Genomic DNA, 21854 nt, shown 5'->3' on the forward strand with positions numbered 1-21854 from the left:
AAAAAGAAATCAGTCCTTGTAATAAAAATACGCCATGCAAAAAACGCAAAAAGAAAAAAAACACAAAAAAGAAAATGAAATACGCCATGCAAAAAAAGGAAAAAAGAAAAAGAAAAAGAAAAAACGAAAAAAGAAAAAGAAAAAGAAAAAGAGAGCAATCCTTGCAAAAACAAGGAGAGGTGTGCGTGGGATCAAACCCGCGCCGCTTGCCTTGAAGCGCATCTTGCTAACCAGCCTAACGTAGAGAGTTATTCGTTCAATGAGTGCTCAGCAGGATATTTAATAATTGCAGACAGGAAAAAATAGACAGCATCAACTCATGGACTCCAAAACCCTAATCTGCTAAAGCTATCTGATATTATGATACATATAGCATGGACGAAGAATTATTGTTTTACTTATTCCAAAACTATAGCTAAAAACTCCTAGCTAATCCAACTAACTAATAAGAATCTAAGATACCTAACAAAGCTAGCTAGCCTTCGTCCATTATAGTTTATTCCATTCCAATGCAGATCAAATCCTAACAACTAACTCAACTCAACTCAAAAGTGGTTGAGCTGTGAGATGCCAAGGAAGGCCATGACGGGTCCCTGGAGCATCTGCATGACGGCCCTCCACCCGGCCTGCGTCGGGTTGACGAAGTCCCAGTAGAAGTAGTCCTCCGGCCGGTCGCAGAGCCAGTATCGGCCGTCGGGGTCGCCGCAGTATGCGCCGTCCTCGTCGTAGCTCTCGCAGCAGGGCTGCAGCCGCTCCTTGAACCGCGCCGACAGCTCCGACCCTTCCGCCGGCGGCGCCACCATGTCCATCATGACCGTGTACACGTCCAGCACCATCACGTCGTCGTCGCCGTCCAGCCGGTCCCGCAGCGCCGCGTTGTGCTTGGCGGGCCCGTCGTTGGAGGCGTCGAGGCACGAGGTGTAGTTGGAATCCCTCGCCAGCCACGGCGAGCACCCGAACGGCGGCAGCGTGCTCACCACCACCTTGGTCACCCCCATGTCCTGCAGCTGCGACACCACGCTCTCCAGCTCGTCCACCACCCTCGGAATCAACTCTTCGAACTGCATATCATCAGATTCATATACATGCATGCATGCAGATGACATAAATAAATAAATCTCTCTCTCTCTCTCTCTCTCTCTCTCTGCATGCATGCAGATGACATAAATAAATAAATCTCTCTCTCTCTCTCTCTCTCTCTCTCTCTCTCTCTCCTCTCTCTCTCTCTCTCTCTCTCTCTCTCTCTCTCTCTCTCTTAGATAGATCATAGATAGATGAGAATGAAACTTACGCCGTCGACATCGACTTGAGCGTAGTCATTGCCGGAGAAAGCGACGAGCGCCACCGACTCCTCGAAGTCCTTGTCCTGGAGCACGCCGTCCCTGACGAGGTCGCGGAGCTGCCTGACCTGCGCGCGGAGCGTGGGCGCACCGCCGACGGAGGCCGCGTTGGGCGCCTGCATCACGCCGGCGCCGCCGACGGCGAAGTTCATGCCGGAAGGGTCGACGGTGTCGCCGTCCCAGCCGTCGCCGTTGTAGGCGGGCGGGGACTCGCGTTTGCCCATGATCTTGGCCATGTAGTCCGACTGCACCAGCCCGTCGGAGAACCGGCCCGTGGGCTTCCGGCCGTGCGCCGCGTCCGACTCGCCGAACGGGTAGCGCCACGACTTGGAGAGCCCGCCCAGGGACGCTTCCGACGCCAGGTTGCCCGCGTCCGCGAACTCGTCGCCGAACACGAACAGCATGTGCTTGTGCGTCGGCCGCTCGCCGCCGTGGTGGTGACCGCCGCCGTGCTGGTGACCGTGCTCGTGGTGGCGCTTGGACGACGTAACATTACCGCCGCCGGGGGCCACTGCTCGTGACTCCGCGACTGCGTTAGATGCATAGAATTGAAACTCATTCAGAATCTATCTGTATGTATGTATATATATAATGTAGACGACAATGCAATAAGCTAGCATAGCATTACCATTGAGAAAGACGAGAACAAAGCAGGCGGCGGCGAGGACGACCTTCATTGTTGTGTGGGAGATGGAAGACGAAGATGTTTGGCTGCGTGCTCTCAACGGGTTGCCGCTGCTCCTATTTATAGCCTACAGAAATTGGCCCTAGCTGGGATAGGGGAGGCCTTCCCAAATCATTCGGGTTTTTTTTTTCTGCGTTGCGTGGCAGATATCATATCATAATAAATAACCGCGCGACAGGAGTAGTTGCGATTGCGATTACGAATATTCTCCCAGTTGTACGGTTTTGTTCTTCTTTTCAAATCTTTGTTCGTTACAGGAGTTAGGCATTGTTTAGCTTCTCTCCTAAAAATTTACATCTATCCATCAAAATGTTTGGACATGGAGTATTAAATATAGACTAAAAAATAATTAATTATACAGATTGCGACTACTTTGCGAGACGAATCTTTTAAGCCTAATTAGGTCATGATTTGACAATGTGGTGCTACAGTAATGCATGTGCTAATGACGGGTTAATTAGGCTTAATAAATTCATCTCGTGGTTTACTGACGGATTCTGTAATTTGTTTTTTATTAGTATCCGAACACCCCATATAATACCCCATGTGATATCCGATGTGATACCCTAAAACTTTACACTTTGGAACTAAACAAAGCTTTACTCTGGACCATGAAACGTGAACTAGACTAGACCTGTAAAATTTGTTAGTCGATTCCAGAAAAAATATGTTATACTGCTACTTTACACACTTAAATGCGTCTATTTTAACGGAGCTTGTTACTTTTTTTGCGAGATCCACTTACAGACGTAGATACTCACGTACACGAACGCACACTTACCCCTATGAACACATGCACGCACACTCTACTTCTATGAGCACCTCCGAAGATCGGTAAATCTCGAGATTGACGAAGTCATCACAGACGTCTCGCTGTCGAGGGACACGTCGTCTACCACTGAAAGAATAGCGTCGTTAAAACCTGAAATAAATCCAGGAAAATACGAGCACCCATGTCAAGTCGAGGACTTGAACCCGAGTGGACAGATTCCACCACAAGAAACCTAACCAACTGAGCTCAGTTCGCGTTACTTAAAAGGCCGAATACTTATTTTGGTTGCAAAAGGCTCAGATTGATCTCTACATTTTCAAAATGGCCATTCTTTTGAGCTCAGTTTCCTACCCAAACTACTGAAGTGATCGATTTAGTCCTTAAACTTCGTATTTTAGAAACAATTTCATCAACAAATTATCAAAGTGCATTCTAGTCAATGGTGACGCTCGCGGTGACGCTTGAACGACGTAACGTTACCGCCGCCGACCACCACTGCTCGTGACTCCACGACTGCATTACATGCATAGAAATTCATTCGGAATCTATCTGTATGTATATATAATAATGTAGACGACAATGGAATAAGCTAGAAGCATAGTATTACCATTGAGAAAGAGGAGAATGAAGTAGACGGCGGCGGCGATGACCTTCATTGTTGTCGTCTTCGCTGGTTGGCGAGCCATGTGGGAGATAGAAGAAGATGGACAGGTTTGGTTGCGTGCTCTCAACCGGTTGCATGGTTCTTATTTATAGAGCTGCATAAACTAGCCCTAGCTGGGGATAGCGGCCGCGGAGGGCCTTGGCAAATCATTCGGTTTTATTTTTTCTGCGTTGCGGTTGTGGATGCCGGAGATCATATCATCAGGCCCGGCCCTGGGGCAGGGAGAGCGGGGCGGCCGCTCTAGGCCACGGCTCCATGCCAAAGGCCCCACCAGGTATGTATATTATACTTTGTATGACTTTTGGTTCAGATTTGTCCTAAAAGAAGATGAACTCAATGTAGGTTGCACGTAGAGTTACATACGCGGGAAAGAGGAAGACATGTTGGGTGGCATGGGATGATATGATTATGCCAAAGTTCCTTGGGAGAATGAGATTACGAGATATTGAGCTATTCAATCTTGCTTTGCTTGCGAAGCAGGCTTGGCGGATCCTTCAGGAACCGGCATCTCTGAGCGCCCGGATTTTAAAGGCGATTTATTTTCCACAAGGTGATTTTTGGAGGCTAATCTAGGCTCTGAACCCTCTAAAATCTGGCGATCAATTTTGGATGGCAGGGAAGTGCTTCAGCTCAGCCTAATCAGGAGAATCGGTACATGTTCGGCTACATCAGTTTGGAATATGGACTAGCTACCGACTGATAGTATGCAGTGGTAGTACCCAGCGCTAGCCCACAACCCCCACAGCTTGTGAGCGAGCTAATTGACAGCGCATTGGCAGCTTGGGATTGAATAAAGCTTCAGAAATGTTTCACACAAGCTAATATTGATGTGATTTTTAATAACTGTAACAGAACCGACCAATTATACGAAATTAAGTAAGAAAATCATCCGCCAGAGCAGACGATTTAACAAACTTAAGCCCGTATAACCCGGTAGTCCGTGAAATCACGAAGGATTTCAAACCAACTTCCATTCCAGCCAAGATCGTAATAAGTTTAGCGGTTACCATCACATATTACATAAAAGTTCGCAATCTCAGATACATCAGAGTTTCAACATAGTTATTACAAAACAAGTTCGAATAAAAGTAGCGGAAGTCATTTGTCAAACCACACACACACTCAAGCGAAGTTCAAATATAGTGCCAGCGAATGATCATCTCCAACAAAAGCATCAGACGAGACGTAAGGAATGACCATGCCCATGGTCCTAAGCATCACCCATCGCAGGATAAAGGCAGTTGATACAGTAGCCGTAATACATCTGCCCATATGCAACAAGTGGGAATAAAACCCTGAGTACGAGAAGGTACTCAGCTAGACTTACCCGACATAACCGAAAATAAGTGACACCAAGGATTATGAAGGGCTTTATAGTAGGGTAGCTGACTCATTTGCAAAAAGAAGCATTTTTAGCATTTCAAGACCCTTTTTAAAGCATTATTGTCAAGTTAATTGTTATTAACCTGTTGACTAGATTTGCACCTATACTAGAGCAAACATGTGATTAAGCAGATAATGATAACCAATGATCATTAAACAACTTCCATACTGTCATATTCACTATAACTGTCCAAGTGTTCCATAAACATTTACTACGATGAAGTAACTCAAGTCAAGTGCTCACTATCCAGGAGCGATGGCGATTCGAATTGATTCCTAACCAGTTGGTGATTTATTCCTTACACAAACCTCACTCACCCGCTAAAGTGAGATATTGATCACCGAGTCAACTATCCAGGAGTCTCGAGTTTGCCAGGAACCACATGTACCCGGGGGCCGACCGACTGCACTTTGATCTTATCATCTCGCCCCCGTGTCCTACCACACCTGCTCCGGCACAGTGCGTTGCGGGCAATCTACTCGGCCCGAATAATCTCCCAGCTTCGCGGTCGGAAGGTACTTTATCCGGCCAGCTAAATGTAAGGCATGCGTTCAACATGACTCGAGGCCCAACAACGGTCTGTCCTTAATCGACACAGATGAAAAGCACTACAGTCCAAAACTCTACAAGTCTCCGTCCGGTCTCAATTTCATTTAACACTTAGTTATACCATGGCTTCATAGTCATCCAAGCAGATCTAGGTAACCACCTATAGCTCGTAGGTGACAGAAAATCACTCGACTTCTACCGGTCTAAGCCAGCTAAGCATTGACTCGACTGCGGATACCAGGGTAACAAGGATATAGTATAACAAAGGTAAACAAGGTATAATGCAGCAACGGTTGCAAGCAACTCCTAAACGTAATGCATCAATTAAAGTAAAGCGTTGAATTAATAATTGCAAACTGGGAGAAAATGCTCCAAGGATTGCCTCTCTCGAAGGAGCTCGGGCGGTGATCGGGGCACTCCGGAAGTTCCTCAATGTCCTCCTCGTCGGCTTCGGGCACTTCCTACGGCTGCACCTCGAGCTGCTCCTCGGGCTCCTCGGGTATGACGACTGGGTTCTTGATTTGCGATCCTATATGATGCAATGTGCGTAAGCGCGTATGCAAACGGTGCATCGAATGAGATGAATACAATGGATATGTTTGAAGGCAAGGTAGTCAACATCATCCAAGAACATATACTACAAGCACATGTCATCTACTGCATTCTCTTCTACTCCTAATATGCTAAATCAACACATCTTATTAATTGCTTCAAACATACACCAAAGCTTTACTAATTTCTTAATCACACAAAAAGCAACACTTAATTAAACCTTAATTAATAATAGGTTTGAATAGCAACCTCTATTTTTCTTGCTTAGAAAAATCTTAGAAAATTACCCTAGCATAATACTACCCTAAGTAGTCTACTATCAGATTTTCATGGTATTTGAATGAGTAGATTAGCCTACACAAATATAACAAGCTATGGCATAATTATGAACATAAAAATACTTTGTACTGTGAAAAGTGTCAAACAACAGAGTTAGTATTTTTCCTATGTTCTTCATAGCATACAATGACTGTACAAAAATTATCACATGCATGTTTTATACAAAGTTTGCTCCCTAGCTAAAATAACAAAAATCAGCCATTAAAGGTACTTGAACTACACCTCAAAATTTTCCCACAGCACATGCATGAAACATATTTTTCCTAGGAAATACATTACATAAGAAGATCAACAAACTTGGAATCATATTTTTCTGAAGCCTATAGATTTTTCTACATATTTTTCAAGTTATCAGCAATATACATGATTAAATAAAATTCTACAGAAAAGTATCTCAAAAATGACATGCAATAATTTTTCCAAGTAGATCTGATGATAAGCAACCTAGAAAAATTTATTTCAACAGTTTTGGAGCAAATTTGAGTACCCAAACATTTTCTAAACCATTTCTATTTTCAAATAAAAATTGAAAACAAATCATCCTATTGCTACTGGGCCAGCCCGCGGGAATCAATCGGCCCACTGCCACATTTGGCCTGCGCGGCCCGAGCGAAGGGAAGGGGGAGGCGGCTCGGCAGGGCGTCGGCCCATGGCCTCTCGGCCTGGCTCGGCCGAGGCGAAGGCCACGCCGGCGCTGTGACGCCGCGGCGGCGCGGCTCGGCCAACGAGGCCGGCGGCCATTGCCGGGCGTGCCAGGGCAAGCTAGAGGGAGCATGCGGTTCACGAGAGGCTGGCGAAGGCAGGAAGGTAGCTAGGCAGGGTGGAGAAGAGCAGGAAGGGCGACTTCCACGACGGTCGAGCACGGCGGCGCCATGGCCGACAGTGGCGAGGCGCTAGAAAGCACTACCTGAGCTCGATCGGTCGGCACAAGCGCGAGCACCACGTGCCGGAGAGCGAGGCGAAACTGCTGGCGCACGATTGCTGGCCGAGGTGGAGAAGGCGCGGTGAATTTGGCCGGCGGGTGCGGTGGCGCGGCGAGGGGGGGAGTGGGGGAGCTCGACGCTTGCGGAGAGGAGAGGCAGCGTAGGAGAGAGCAAGCGAGCGCACCGGCTTCAGCAGAAGTAGGCGGGCGCGTGGGCGCGGGCGCAGGCTGGCTGTGACACGCGGTGGCGTCGCGCATGGCCGCCACACGGTGGGCGAGCTCTGTCGCGGTCGGGACGCGACGCGGCGCGTCAGCGGGCGGGCGAGCGCGGAGACAGGCCAGGCGGGCGCTGGGCTGGGCTAGGCTGGCGAGGCGCGCGGCGCTGGCGCGGGAGGCTCGCGGCTGCAGGCCAGGCCGGCTTCGGCCGTGGGCCGGAAACGAGGCGGCGGCCCGCGAATGAGAAAAGCCCTTTTTCCATTTATATTTTCAAGAAAATTTTAAATGCCAGCTTTCAAATATCATTTTGAGCAAGAAAATGACATCTTTTGAAAATGTACCAAAAATGAAAGTTGATTAGAATTTAATTCTCTACAACTTTGCTTTTATGACCAAAGTCCAATTCTATCTAGATTTTGAATTATAAAATCAAAGTCAATGTTTAACTCAAAACCCTAATTTTTGGGGAATTATTTTTGAAGCAAAATTTTGAATTAATTTGAATACAAACCTTGCTCCAAAAATTGAACTAAATAATCCTAGATGATTTACAATAGTAGCCAAACATGTTTTACTAGCCTAGCAAACAAAATCAGGGCAAAACAACTCTAACAAATGTATGCAACATTTAGGTTTCACAACATGTTTCATATGTTTCGAAGCAGTGTTTCAGTTGTTATTTACATGATTAGGCATGTATAATTTGGATGCTTGATGATGCATGATATGTATGATTTGCAGTGTCTAAATGCTGGCATAACACCGGGGTGTTACAATAACCCTCTGTGTCATCGGCGCCAACCGGATTTCTAGGCTTGGCATCATGACAAGACGGGAGTTTTCACAGTGAGATCCGCATATAGAATGCTTATTATGCAGCGTGCTTTGTCAGAGAATGAAGCAAGGTCTAATAGGAGAGAGGAAGAGAAGGAGTGGTCGTCCTTGTGGTAGGTCATGGTGCCTTCAAATGTATGAATTTTTATTTGGTGGCTCGCAACTCATTGCCATCGACAGATGTTCTTCACCGCATAAATATGGCTGATCATGGCCAATGTGCTTTCTGTGGAACCCCTGATTCTTGGAAACATGCATTTGGGCGTTGGAGAGCGAGGGAATCATCGAACACCTTAGCGAGATGTAGGAGAACTCAAGAGGTTGGTTGGCGAACCTGTTTGAGATAATGTCCCATGCCGATCTTATTCGGGTGTTGGTAACTATGTGGGAAATTAGGTATGCAAGAAGGAAGGCGAAGGCCACGGAAACGAAGGCCCACACATCAAGAAGGTCCTAGAGATGAAGACCTACACAGCGCTGAGCGAAGCTGATGAACCATGTTATAGATGCAACAGAAGAATCCAAAGACCAAAGATGAAGATGTCTGAAAGATTAAGTCGCTTGGAGCTAGAATCGAAGCCTCAGGGATTGGAACATGTATATGTTAGAGTTGTGCGCGTGCTCTTTTCTCCATGTCCTTTTTTCCACAGCGTTTTTGGGATGGAGTTTTTAGTGCTGCGCACATGCAAGTTGCGAAGGGCGATCCTTGCAACCAAGGTTTGAGTTGTATTGCCTCTTCTTGTATGAGCACTAGGTCATGTAGTACCAGCCATAACCTAGTAGCTAAGGGCTACTGTTGGGGGAGCCCATATTCATATGTGACAACTCCCCCTTAAGAGGCTCAATAGGGGTTGATGTAGTGTCTTATGAATTCCATCCCCACCAAGGGGGCAATTGTAAAATGGCATTGCCTATATATAATGCCAAGAGCATGAGGGTAAGGAACTCTCCCCTCTCACTCATTTGCAAATCCTAATCACAACTCTCCTCTCTCTACCCCTTGACATGTTCGGAGCGCAAGTTTCCAACAAATACTATCTTGTTTCAACTATGTTGGTTTTAGATAATAATTGTTCAATTCCTCATGTAATCAAGAAATTTGTCTCAAGAGAAGTTAAATGGTTGACAACTATATGCATTGAGGAGCAACTTTATTTAATCTAATATGTATAATAAATTAGTTTATAAAAAATGTTTTTTATATAATTCATGTATTTATTGGTAACATTATGCTATATAAATATGAGTATTAGTGATATGTTAAAATAAGGGTCTAGATTTCAAAGTGTCGCTCTAGGTCCTAGAAAATTGAGGAGCGGGACTACATATCGTAACCGCGCGGCGGCAGGAGTAGTTAGTTACGAATGGTCTCTTAGTCGTTATAACTTGTAGTCTAGCACGGTTTTATTTATTGTTGCTTTCGAATCTTAGTTGGATCTTGGATCGAAAAATCAGAAACCCAAACCGTTTGGCCCGCCATGCCTAATCGATGCTGAATAATAATGTTGCATTGTGGGCCTACCCAAGTCTGTGGACTAGACTAGATCTGTACAAACTTTGAGTTGGCCGAACACTCAGCTGATGGACTCTCCAAAATAAATCTTCTAGCATGGATGAAATACAGTTGAGACAGAGGAGAACGAAGCAGTCAGCGGCGACAAGGAGCTTCATTGTTGCCATGGCTCGGTGGCGAGCCATGTGGAAGATAGAATAGAAAAAGAAGATGGGAGAAAGAGAGGTTTGGTTGTGTGCTATCAACCGGTTGCGCGGCTCTTATTTATAGCCTACAGAAACGTACTAGCCCTAGCTGGGATCGGATAGCTGGCAAATCATTCGGTTTTTTTTTGCGTTGCGTTATATACGTTGCGGATGTCGGATATCATATCATAACCACGCCGGCGGGAGTGGCAAATCATTCGGTTTTATTTGTTGTTTTTTTGAAAGGAGGTTTTATTTGTTGTTGGTTTCAAATCTTTCAGTTCGATAGATATACCTCAGCTTAGATCGAAAAATCAGAAACCCGAACAATTCAGTGAATTTTTTGCATTTTGGTCTTTTTTTTAAAAATATTTTTTTACAAATAGTCCCCTGGCAAAACATTTTCTGAAAACCGACAACCATCTCGGCGCATAAGGGTACGACGCTGAGGTCAGGCTCTCGGCATGGTGTCAGACAACGCCAAGGTCTTGCCACGTCAGCGACAACTTCGGTCGCATCTGCCACAGAGGCCACGGGCCCCGCATATCTCAGCCACAGACCTCAGTGTGGCCTGACTTGATGCCGAGGTCTGGCCACATAAGGTCGCGCCGCAGCCCCCTTCTTCCTCCCTCCTCCATTCTTTCCCGCGCCGCACCCTCTCTTCTCTCTCTGTTCCGTCCACCCCATGAACCCTACCTCCTAAATCGTAGCCTATTAGGCCGGATCTGCCTTGTTGGCGCGCGCCCGAGGTAATCCTCCTTCCCCTCTTCCATTCTCTCCGGCTAGATTTAGTTGCATTGCTTGTTTAGTTGTACAACCCTAGGCTATGGTGGTATGGTTGGATTGTTGATGTTTCTATTGGTGTTTCTTAGCATAAGCAGAAGGAATCTGCAAGCACACAGATACACCGTTGTAGCACTTCACCTGAAAGTTTTTAGGGTATCATATTTTCCCAAATGAGTGTAAAAGGTCTCTTAGCTAGTGTAATAAAACTAGGGAACCAAACAGCACCTGTATTCCTTCGTAGTAATATTATATTTGATGCAGACTTTATTTCATGCATAGAGTTAAAATAATTGTATGTAGACAGATGCACACTTTTTTAAACAACGTAGATAAAGACGAATCCGTTGCTTTGTTATTTTCGCATGTGTCATGTAAACCTGACAATGGGCTAGGATCCGCACCGAACCCACACCAATCCAGGACGTGCATGTGTTGTTTAATTAACCCACCACAGTTCGCTCGTTCGTTTGCAGAAGCCAAACCAGGTTGCACCATTTTTTTTTAACTGTCACCGGGGAAGATCATCCCACCTGAATAGTATTGATTATCATCAACAGCCCCGTTTTTAGAGAACGAGACAAAACCCTATTGTCCGGTTAAATTTGGAAAACCGGATTAAAACCATACAATAGCCCCTGCGCAAGAGCGAGTTCGTGACATATCCACTAATAAGAAAAACAACAACAGACAAATGCCCCAGCACAAGGGCGAACAGTGGCACAACCACAACACACTAAGAGAGGAAAAACTAGAACACCAAGGCACGAAACTAGTCAACGATGCCTCTAGGGAGGTGAACGACGCAAGAGCGTAATCATCTTTAGCCAAGCAAGAGCTTAGCAAGCCTTTCGCCTGAGCGTTGTGCCGAGGAAAACCCCAAGAAGGCCCCGAGCCTGCAGGAGGTTCTTCAGCGACGCCTTCAAGAAGGAAGCTCCGCCCGATGGCGTCCCTCGTCACTGGCCCAGCCTAGGGCTGGGCTGAGGTTTCGTCCAGAACCTTTGCAAGAGCTGTCACATTCGAGGCAACAAATGACATTGTTCCCTTATCCGGACTCCATGGCTGACACCCCAACGCCGCCACAGCTGCAGGCAGAGGCATGGATGACACCGTCATACTGCCGAGACGACGCTCTGCCCTCCTCGACGAGAGGCACAGGGGGAGGGTGCTCACGGACACATAGCCCCACCGCCAGCTTGCCCCCAGCCAAACTGCATGCTCCGCGCACACACGTGTAGAAGGAACTGCTGCCAGGACACCATCTGTGCCCTGAAAAGGAGAGGGCGGCCACGGTTCCACCAGATACCGACGCAGGGACACCAAGGTCACGCAACCCCACCGCCGGCATGCCCACGACCAAACCGCGCATGCCAAGGGCCCTGCACACGCACGAGATGAAGAGGCATCGGCACAATAGAGCATCACCACTACATCTGACCGAGGGGGGCGGCAAAGCCGAGCAGACGCCCGAGTAGGTGTTCCACTGGGTGGGAGCACCACAACGGGGAGACGAGGTCTGGCTGCCGGCCACTGTCAGCAGGAGCCAGCCAGTCCCCGCCGGCCGCAAGCCGCTGAAGGCACGGGCCCTCCGGCCCCTGCAGCCCGCTGGCCGCCGTGGGCGCAGCCCAACCTGTCCCCGCGAACAACGCCGCTCGGATCCAGCCGGGCCCAGGCACCGTAGGCCAGCCGCCACCCCGTAGGCGCAGATCCAGGGGGCGCGGGCAGGCCGACCCGGTAGGCCGCCGGACGAGCTCGCCTGGGACGCGGCCGCCAGATTCGGCTGCCACAGAGCCAGATCCGTCGCCTAGGAGCACCGCCGGCCAAGTAGCGCCGCTGCTTGAGGGGAAGCTCCGGGAGGGCGAGTGAGAGGGGAGGAGAGAAGGCGGGAAGGGAAGAGGGAGGTGCGGCAGCTGCCTTTTTGAGCAGCACCACCGCAAGCCGCCGCCACCGCACGCCGGAGAGAGCAGCGACGGCGGCTGGAGGGACGGCACCGGAGGGCCCTAGGCGGCGGCGGGGGTTGGTCCCCCGGGTTGCCTCAGAGAGACACGCGGGGGTCGGGCTCCTTGACCACCAGGTTGCACCATGACTTCCGTCGCCCGCTAGCCAACCAAACCAGATGTGGGACCCGTGGGTTGAGCCCATTAAAATGCATTTGCCAACCTACCAGTCCTCCAGCCGTTCACCCCAAGCTATTGTTTACTGCTCTTTGTATGGAAAATAAAAGAAGGAACATATAGACTAGCTCTTTATATGGAAAATAGATAATCTAGGAAAAATAAAAAAAAAAAGTTTAAAACATCACGTACTCGGTACTCCTGATAATCTGCTACTTCGTTACAAGATAATCTGCACAGCTAGCAGCTTCTTCGTTACAAGATAATCTGCACAGCTAGCAGCAAATGGGACCTCAGCATGAATGATATGCTTGATCATAGCTTTACAATAGACTAGGTAGCGTATCTGTGTGTTGCTACGGGACAACTAAATCTTTTGTACTAAAAATACACGGATCGCACGATATGATAACAATATTGTTAAATTAAATACCGACATCAAAGTGACATTTAATTCAAAAAGCAAAGTTCGTGAACTTAACACAGTCACGGAGAGCGCGACGTCGCAGGCTCACAAATTCTACTGTATAGACTTTTTGTGATACGGCTAAGATAATATTTTATATCGGCAGAAAGAATTCTATGATATCCATTTTTTTCGTGCGCCAATAAATCTATGAATAAGTTTCACAACATCTCCATATAATCCACACAGGTTCGAGTATATATGTAAATAGGTTCGTGCCCGTGCGTTGCTACGAGACAGCTAAACTTTTGTACTAAAAACACACGGATCGCACGATAAGATAACAATACTGTAAAAGTATATGACCGACGTTAAAGTGACATTTAATCCAAAACGCTAAGTTCGTGAAATTTACAGTCACAGAGAGCATGGCGTTGCTGGCTCACAAACTCTACTGTGTAGATCTTTTCGTGATACGACTAAGATCATTTTTATACCGGCTGAAAGAGATTTCTGATATCCATTTATTTCGTGCGCCAATAAATCCACGAATAAGTTCCACCACATCTCCATACCATCCTGTACACGACGCTAGCAAGCGAATTAGCCACAACTTATGTAATTAGTTTTATAATTAGCTCATATTTAGTCCTCCTAATTGATATCTAAAAATTCAACGTGACAGGGACTAAAGTTTAGTCCTGGGATCCAAACACCCCCTAACTCTCGACTCCTGCTGGTTGCTCACTTACACCACTATGCCTATGTGTCTGCACGTATATACTCTAATGCTAGAACGTCGGTCTTTATTGTCTATCCTTTGAAAATATCATAACTTTAAGGTTGTCATTTGTGTATGCCGTAGGATTAGGATGCTTTGCACTGATCCATGAGGATGTCCATGAGAGTCGAAATTTTTTATGCCATTATAATGTCTAAGCTTACCAATCAGACAGAGACAAAATTAATTGTTAAAATATTTTCAACACTGCTTTCATATACTCCCTCTGTCCCAAAATAGAATTCATTCTCGCTTCCCGATAAGTCAACTTTTTTTTAACTTCGACCAATTATATATAAAAGAATATTAATATTTATAATACATAATTAGTATCATTACATAGACCATTGAATATATTTTCATAATAAACTTATTTGGAGATATAAATATTGCACGTATTTTTTACAAACCTAGTCAAAGTTGAGAAGGTTTGACCTGCACACATCCCATAACGACTTATATTTTAGGGCAGAGAAAATATATGTTAATGGGAGTAGTCAACTGAAAGTCATGATAAACACAACAATACTTTCATATTATATGCTAATTGGAGCACGAAGAAACGCAGGGAATGGACCTATATACGAATGGTGGGAATATTCGTTTAGAAAATTACAGAAGGTTCACCAGTCTCACCATGTATAACCTGCACATTTTTTATTTGGCACCACTGATGTTCTCAAGGAGCCGCCACTTTTTAATTTTAGGTCTGCATGCTGAAAACACTAAAATTAAGGGCCAACCTCATTAAGTCGTCTTGCTTGATCTTTGCCAATTGTTTTCTTTCATACATGATTATTGTTTTCTTCCATGCATGTGGCCTCAGGTGATCGATTTGTTTCCTTCAAAACAGACGGGTATAACAGGGATGATAATTTCTTTTTCTATCACGTGGGGTATCACATGGCCGGAAGGGAGGAGGAGTCTTGCTTGATCTTTGCCAATTGTTTCCTTCCATGCATGATTATTGTTTCCTTCCATGCATGTGGTCTCAGGTGATATATTTGTTTCCTTCAAAGCAGGCGGAGATCGCAGGAATGACAGTTTCTTTTTCTATCGCGCGGGGTATCGCATGGCCGGAAGGGAGGAGTCTTGCTTGATCTTTGTCAATTGTTTTCTTCCATACATGATTATTGTTTCTTTCCATGCATGTGGCCTCAAGTGATCGATTTGTTTCCTTCAAAACAGGCGGGGATCGCAGAGATGACAGTTTTTTTTTCTATCGCGTGGGGTATCGCATGGCCGGAAGTGAGGAGCGACCAAAAAAAATTCGCACAAAAAATAGTCTTACTTTTAGCCTTTTTAGTTGTAGGAGAGTTGGGCATCAAAGACAAAATTTGTATTGTCTGGTTGCTTGCTCATGCTTGCTTGAAATCTCTTTCTGATAGCACTGTCAATTGCTGGACAAGCATTGGCGACATGACCTCTAAGACTACTAGCGCCAGACTTGGTAACCAATTTTAGTTGGCAGTACTTGCAAATAGCTTTCAGCTCACCATCCACATGAACCAAATCTTTCTCGAAGTGCTCCCAAACATTGGACCGCGTACGACGTGGCATCAAAGATGTATGACCCTCTTCAATAATCTCATGAGTTCCAGACCCCTCTGATGCATTGGATGTCATCTTTTCACCTGAAGAAACAGAGAAACAGTGAGTCAGATCCAAGTTTTATATCATAAACTGAAACTGAAAGATACATAGACAAGCTGGTAAATATGGACAAGAAGTTTAATGCTGCGGAAACTGAAACTAAAACTGAATTAATTGGTAAAGAAAAAGGAACATATATAGAGCACAGCTGAATTTTAACACAAGTCAAGAATAAATGACTTTTAACACAAGCACAGCATGTATATGGAAATGTAGGATCCGTGTCAATTGTGAACATGAGATATTGTTAGTGTTGCATGTACTGTATACACTCTGGGATGCAGTCATACAGTTAACAAATGGATAGAGCAAAGATATTATAGATGGTGAGCTACAAATGAGCAGATATCAACAGCAAAACCCAAATAAAGAATAATTTATGCGGTGGACGTTAACATAAATAATGCTATGATCAGAAATAATGCTACGATCAGCACTGCAGTCGTCACCAGACGCAAACACAATGATAGAAGTAGTGGTCGTGCTTGCTGCTCCTGCAGAGGAAGCCCCCACACCGCCACCTTCACCTCTGCATAGCTGTGGGATGGCTTCGGATCCTTCGGGGGACAATGGCGCGGTGTCCTCCCCGAACCTCAGCGATATGTAGAGTTTCATCAATGCCATCAAGCTACCACTTCAGCAGCCGCTTATTGTGTCACCACCTAGGCTGCGCATCACCAAGGACCCAAAGGTTGCTAATGATGACGATTTCGTCCCCAAGCGTAGCGCCCGTTTAGCTGCTAAGAGCCAGTTCAGAGCATCGAAGCTGGACGCCCAGGCAAGAAAGGTGCTCATGAAAAAGCTCAGGCTTGAGGTCAAGACGGCGAAGCCTGATGAGGTGACCTTTTAGGAGTTTCAGTAGACTTTCGTCACGTCGCTGCCCCCTGGAAGGCGGGAAGCCATGAAGTTCCTCTTTCCAGGGAGAGGTCAGCGTCGTGATCCAGTGACGGACGTCGAGTACGCTAAGCGGTCCCAATGCTCTTGCCTTGTTGTATTCACGGCCGTATAGTCCTTTGCTTTTGTTGTATCTGCTAGGCTTTTGCTCTAGCTGATCGACAATCTTGGTTGGTCATGCGCGCTAGCGTCTTGCTAGTGGGCATGGAACAACCGGAATTTGTCGATGTTGTAAAACAATTCCTTTCGTCTTAATGAAATACGAGTATATACCCGCTCGCGAAAAAAATAGAAGTAGTGGCATTGGTGATGGACGTACCTCAACAACGAAGTGCAACCCAGCCAGCTGAAGTCTATCTATGGCTTGGAGTTGTAGCTTAAATTATGTTGGCACGACTAGCATAAGGCCTTGCTCGAGGAAAAAAAAATCCTGCGACAAAACGGACTCACTGCTCTCGGGAGAGTTTAATCTCTGCAGCTTTATTTTCAGAACATGATTGAATATTTCTGTGTTTGACATGAAAAAACACTAACATGGTTGAATAGTCAAGAATGGATGACATAAACTATACATACTAAACTCAGAGTTCTAGTTAGATCCGCATCAATAATCTCAAGAATCATATATCCAAATGAATCCCTACTCTCAGATTGGAATGTCCTTGCAAGAGTTTTTTTTCTCAAAACATATATCCAAATAAACATGATTGTAACATGATTTAATAGAGGAGATAAGAAGAAGCTGACCTTGCATCAAACTAGTTTGTCCCTCAAGAAGCATCCACCTGCAAACTCGTTCCCCCAAGCTCCAGTAGTCAAAAGATGAGATTTTTCTCTCTTTTTGCTAGCATTGAAGGGGAAAAACTGCAGATCCGTACCCTACGCAGCTTCAATCTGGGGGAAGAAAAAGGAGAAGATAATGAGAATGGATGGAAAGAAAGCTTTGAGAAACACGCAAGGTTAATGAGACTTACTGCACCAGGGTTCAGGATACACCAGTCACATCAAAGTTGTTTGATTCTGCTCCTTGAACACCAAATTCAGTGAGCTTTATGACCTGAACACAAAGACACATGAGTAATCCAGGTAACAAGTTGCAGTTGAGTGCAGACATGTGAATCAAACCAAAGCACATACTTGGCCAGAGAAGATTCAAGATCTAATTGGAGAAAATAAGCCATCCTGATGCAGCGATTCATGGGACAACTAAACGAGCAAACCAAATTTTGATATAGCAGATAAGGAGCGAGCGAGAGAGGGAAGGGCAGCAAGCAAGAACGCACCAAGAAGATCCCTGTCGAGTGCCTTGTCCAGCGCCCCCAGCAAGCGGCAAGCCGGCGACGGTGGCTGCTCCTCCTCCGGTCTCCGCTCCTTGGCGAGCCGACGACGGTGGCTGCGCCAACCCTACGAGCTCGCCAGGTCGGGAACGCGGACCCCGGCGCCGCAATAGATGGAGAGAGGTGGACGCTGGACGGGGCTCGGGGCTAGGTCTAGCGTGTCGTTTTGCGCACACCGGATCGAACTCATGGACGACGTGGGTCTAAGCAAAAGCTCGTTTAGATCTGTTTAGAGAAAATATCAATATCAGTATAATAAGAAGGTATATGGTTTATGTTGAATATACTATAGGTTCGAAAATCATTTTGAACGCATCCGATTGTATGTGATGTGGGTAAAGTGGAAGCTCGTTTTGGTCTATTTAGAGACAGCATTAATTTTGACGCAAGATGGGTGCACAGTTTGCATCGAACGTGCAATAGGCTTAAAAATCATTTTGGGCGCACCCGATGAAACTCCTAGGTGACGTGTGTCAGTGGAAACTTGTTTCGGTCTATTTAGAGATAGTGTTAATCTCGACGCAAGATATGTACACGGTTTACGTCAAACGTATCATAGGCTCAGAAATCATTTTGGACGCACCAGATAGTACTCTTACGTGAAGTGGATCAAATGGAAACTTGTTTTGGTCCATTTAGAGACAGTGCTAATCACGACGCAAGGTAGGTGTATGATTTACACCGAACGCGCAATATGCTCGAAATCATTTTTTGGCACACTCAATCGAACTCATAGGCAGTGCTATCCTAAACGCTAAGCGGTAAACAGTAGGCCACATGCCGTTTAGCCCATTATTTAGGCAAAACGGTCAAAACAACCGATTAAACTGAAACGGTGTACCACCGTGTAGCATTTAAACGGTGTGTAAACGGGCTAAACGGTCGTTTAGACGAACAATGCTCCTAGGTGATGTGGATCAAGTGAAAGCTCATTTTCAGTCTGTTTGGAGAAAGTGTTAATATCGGCGCAACAAAGTGCACGGTTTACGCCGAACATATCATAGACTCAGAAATTATTTTGGACGCAGGACGCCGGACAGGGCTCGGGGCTAGGTCTAGAACATAGAACATCTCGCAAGGACTACGTGAATACTCAAAAGATAATCGTGGAACATCCAATTTATACTAAACAAACATTACAAAATACATTATAGATCATCACATGTATATAACATGAACATCGTATGTATATTCTACGAACATTACAAGAAACATCTAGAACAAAGAACATATGCATATCTTACATGAACATCACATGTATATAATGGAAAATAGAAAATAAAAAACTAAAAAAATAAGAGAATGAATAATCATAATAATTATTTAGAGTAAAATAAAGAAGAAGAGAAAAGTGAAATAAAAAAGAATAAAAATGCTATAAAATATATATATATATAAGTAAATTACTAAGAAGAGAATTAGTTAATAAAAGATTAAACAAAACATAGGAGAAAATAATTAAAAAATCTACTAAAAAGAGAAAAATAAAGTGAACATCACATTTATACTATGTGAACATCATGTAGTACACCATAGAACATAACATGTAGACTACATGAACATCAGATATATAATAAGAAATATAAGAAATAAAAAACATGAAAATGAAAAGAAATAACATACTTAAAATAGTTAATTAGATTAAATAAAGAAGAGGACAAATGAATAAGTTAAATATAATCAAAAGATTATGGAACTATGTGAGCAACCCATAATACACACTGAAACATCTCTTATACATAGTGTGAGTATACAAAAATATATCACGGATCATCGTATATTTTCTACATGAACATCATGAAATTTAAATAAAAATTAAAAATAAATAAGAAATAATTATAGTAAAATTAAAGGAGAAAATTAAAACAAAATAAAAATAAGAGAATTCACCAAAAACAAAAAAGAAACGTGAAAGAAAAAAGAAATAGAAGAAAATAAAGAAAAATAAAAAAATAAGAAGACGAAAAAATGAAGTAAATAAAATAATTAATTATATGAAAATTAAATAACAGAAAGATATAAATGATAAAAAAGATAAGAAAAAATAAAAGACAAGAAAAGAAAACAATAGAAGCAAGGAAAGAAAACAAAAATAAATAAAAGAAAAAATAAATGAAAAAAATCAAATCAAAGAATTAAAAAGCCGCAGAACTACATCACGGAACTAACAGCAGCAAAAGATATAGAAAATAATGAATTGTATTAAAATAAAAATATAAAAAGGTAAAATAAAAATAAGAATAAAACATCACAGAAAAGAAATACGAAAAGAAAAAAGAAAACTCACCAACCTGGAACGCGTACGACGTGGGAAACGAATGCGCTGTAGGAACGCGCTCATCGTCGTTCGTACGGTGACCGCGCGCTGAACGAATAATCCTGCTGAAATCGCACATGGGCCAAAATCGCGCGTGGCCGGGATCAGGTGGTCGGCAGGCCGACCGGTCGCCGCCGACGGTTTCCGCAAAAAAAGCACCCAGGCTGCATTGGTGAAGGGTGTGCACAAGCAGAATTTAGGGGGGGGTGTTTGGTTGCCCCTCATAAATTTTAGTCGTTGTCTCATTAAATGTTTGGACAAATGCATGGAGTATTAAATATAGACTAATTACGAAACTAATTACATAGTTTGTGACTAATTTACGAGACAAATCTTTTAAGCCTAATTAGTCCGTGATTTGATAATGTTTTGCTACAATAAACATATGCTAATGATGGATTAATTAGGCTTAAAAAATTCATCTCGTAGAGTACTGATGGATTATGTAATTTGTTTTTTTATTAGTATCCGAACACCCCATGCAACATCCTCCCGACACACCTCCCAAATTTTAGTAGCTGGATCAAACACCCCCTTAGCCCATGTAAACATTTTTCATTGATGTGATGATTGAGAAAGAGGAAGAGGGGTGGGGTCGCGGGGAACTGGTGGAGATCGAGAGCAGTAGCGGTGGTCTAGTGGACTAGAGGCGTGGTAGCCGGAGGCCTTGAGCGATTGTTAGGGACGGCCGAACGGATAGAGATGACACCACCCACAAAAGGGGTGGTCACGGTATCACAAGGTAGCGTCTGTCATGGTGGAAGTATCCGGTCGTCAACGCCGGCGACATGAAAGACGGGGCCAGCCCATGGACAACGGTGGAGGAAGACTCATTCGTTGGGCGTGGTGAGACACAGACACTGCTTCGGCTCGGCCAGCCAAAGCATAGGAGGAACCCCAGCTCAGCTCTGGTCCCGGCAGCAACCAGCAGCTTGTTCGCTTGGTCGTAAACGATCGTAAATTTCCAGCCAGAATAGTATTTTTCTCTCACACCAAACCAGCCAGCAGTAATAATCCATGTATACGATCGTATCAGCGCCCCGAACAGGCTGCGGAGTGACTTGATCTTGGCACTGCCGACGGTTTCCTGTGCGCTACCATCTCCCAGCCTGTCCTACCACAGTACCACGGCTGCCTAAGAATCCCCAGAGGCCAGAGCCACGGCCGGGCGAGCTCCTCCTCATCCCATCCGTCCTCGGGTTCACGAGGATCGCGTTGCGCTACCGCTGCCGCTGCACTGCACCGCCCCATCCTCCTCGTCGTCCTTGGCCCACGCATCAACCAGTAACCACCACGCTCGGCCCCAGCAAAGCATCCTGCGCTGCAACCTCACCTCGCATCATTTACGACGCCTCCCTGACACGCTACGGCCCGATGCTGTCCATGGGCGCGACGACATCCGCACAACACGAGCACATGCCGCTCTCCAGGTGCCCGGGGCCACGCCACGGAATGGCAGCGGCAGCCGGCTGGCGTACGGCTCGGAGGAAAAGATCCCAGAGAATCCTGTGGCTGCTCTGCTGTTCGCTCGCCAATATATGATCCCAGGAAAAAAGAGGAATTTCACCGGTTACAGAGGTCCGTAAAAAACAGGAGCTAGTGGCTATATGCAGA

General features: G+C 45.2%; 1 protein-coding gene and 1 long non-coding RNA gene across 3 annotated transcripts; both read right to left on the bottom strand.

The window, feature by feature from the left end:
- Nucleotides 1–363: 363 nt before the first annotated feature.
- On the bottom strand, nt 364–2069 carry LOC136519846 (GDSL esterase/lipase At5g03600-like). Its single transcript, XM_066513226.1, has 3 exons — nt 1969–2069; nt 1292–1869; nt 364–1061 (listed from the first exon to the last, which is right to left on the bottom strand). Exons 1-3 carry the CDS (start codon nt 2015–2017, stop codon nt 546–548), a joined length of 1143 nt encoding a protein of 380 aa, XP_066369323.1. The 5' UTR covers nt 2018–2069; the 3' UTR covers nt 364–545.
- Nucleotides 2070–14727: 12658 nt separating this feature from the next.
- Nucleotides 14728–18135, bottom strand: LOC136521689 (uncharacterized). 2 transcript variants are annotated; one of them, XR_010775617.1, is made up of 4 exons: nt 17870–18135; nt 17561–17643; nt 16906–17480; nt 14728–15673 (listed from the first exon to the last, which is right to left on the bottom strand). It is a non-coding gene; the product is annotated as an uncharacterized lncRNA (long non-coding RNA). The 2 variants fall into 2 exon arrangements; XR_010775616.1 differs by having other exon boundaries at nt 14728–17480; nt 17870–18134.
- Between the last annotated feature and the right edge of the window lie 3719 nt (nt 18136–21854).

Source organism: Miscanthus floridulus, chromosome 18 (genome assembly GCF_019320115.1).
Source record: "Miscanthus floridulus cultivar M001 chromosome 18, ASM1932011v1, whole genome shotgun sequence".
In the NCBI taxonomy this organism is placed as follows: Eukaryota; Viridiplantae; Streptophyta; class Magnoliopsida; order Poales; family Poaceae; genus Miscanthus; species Miscanthus floridulus.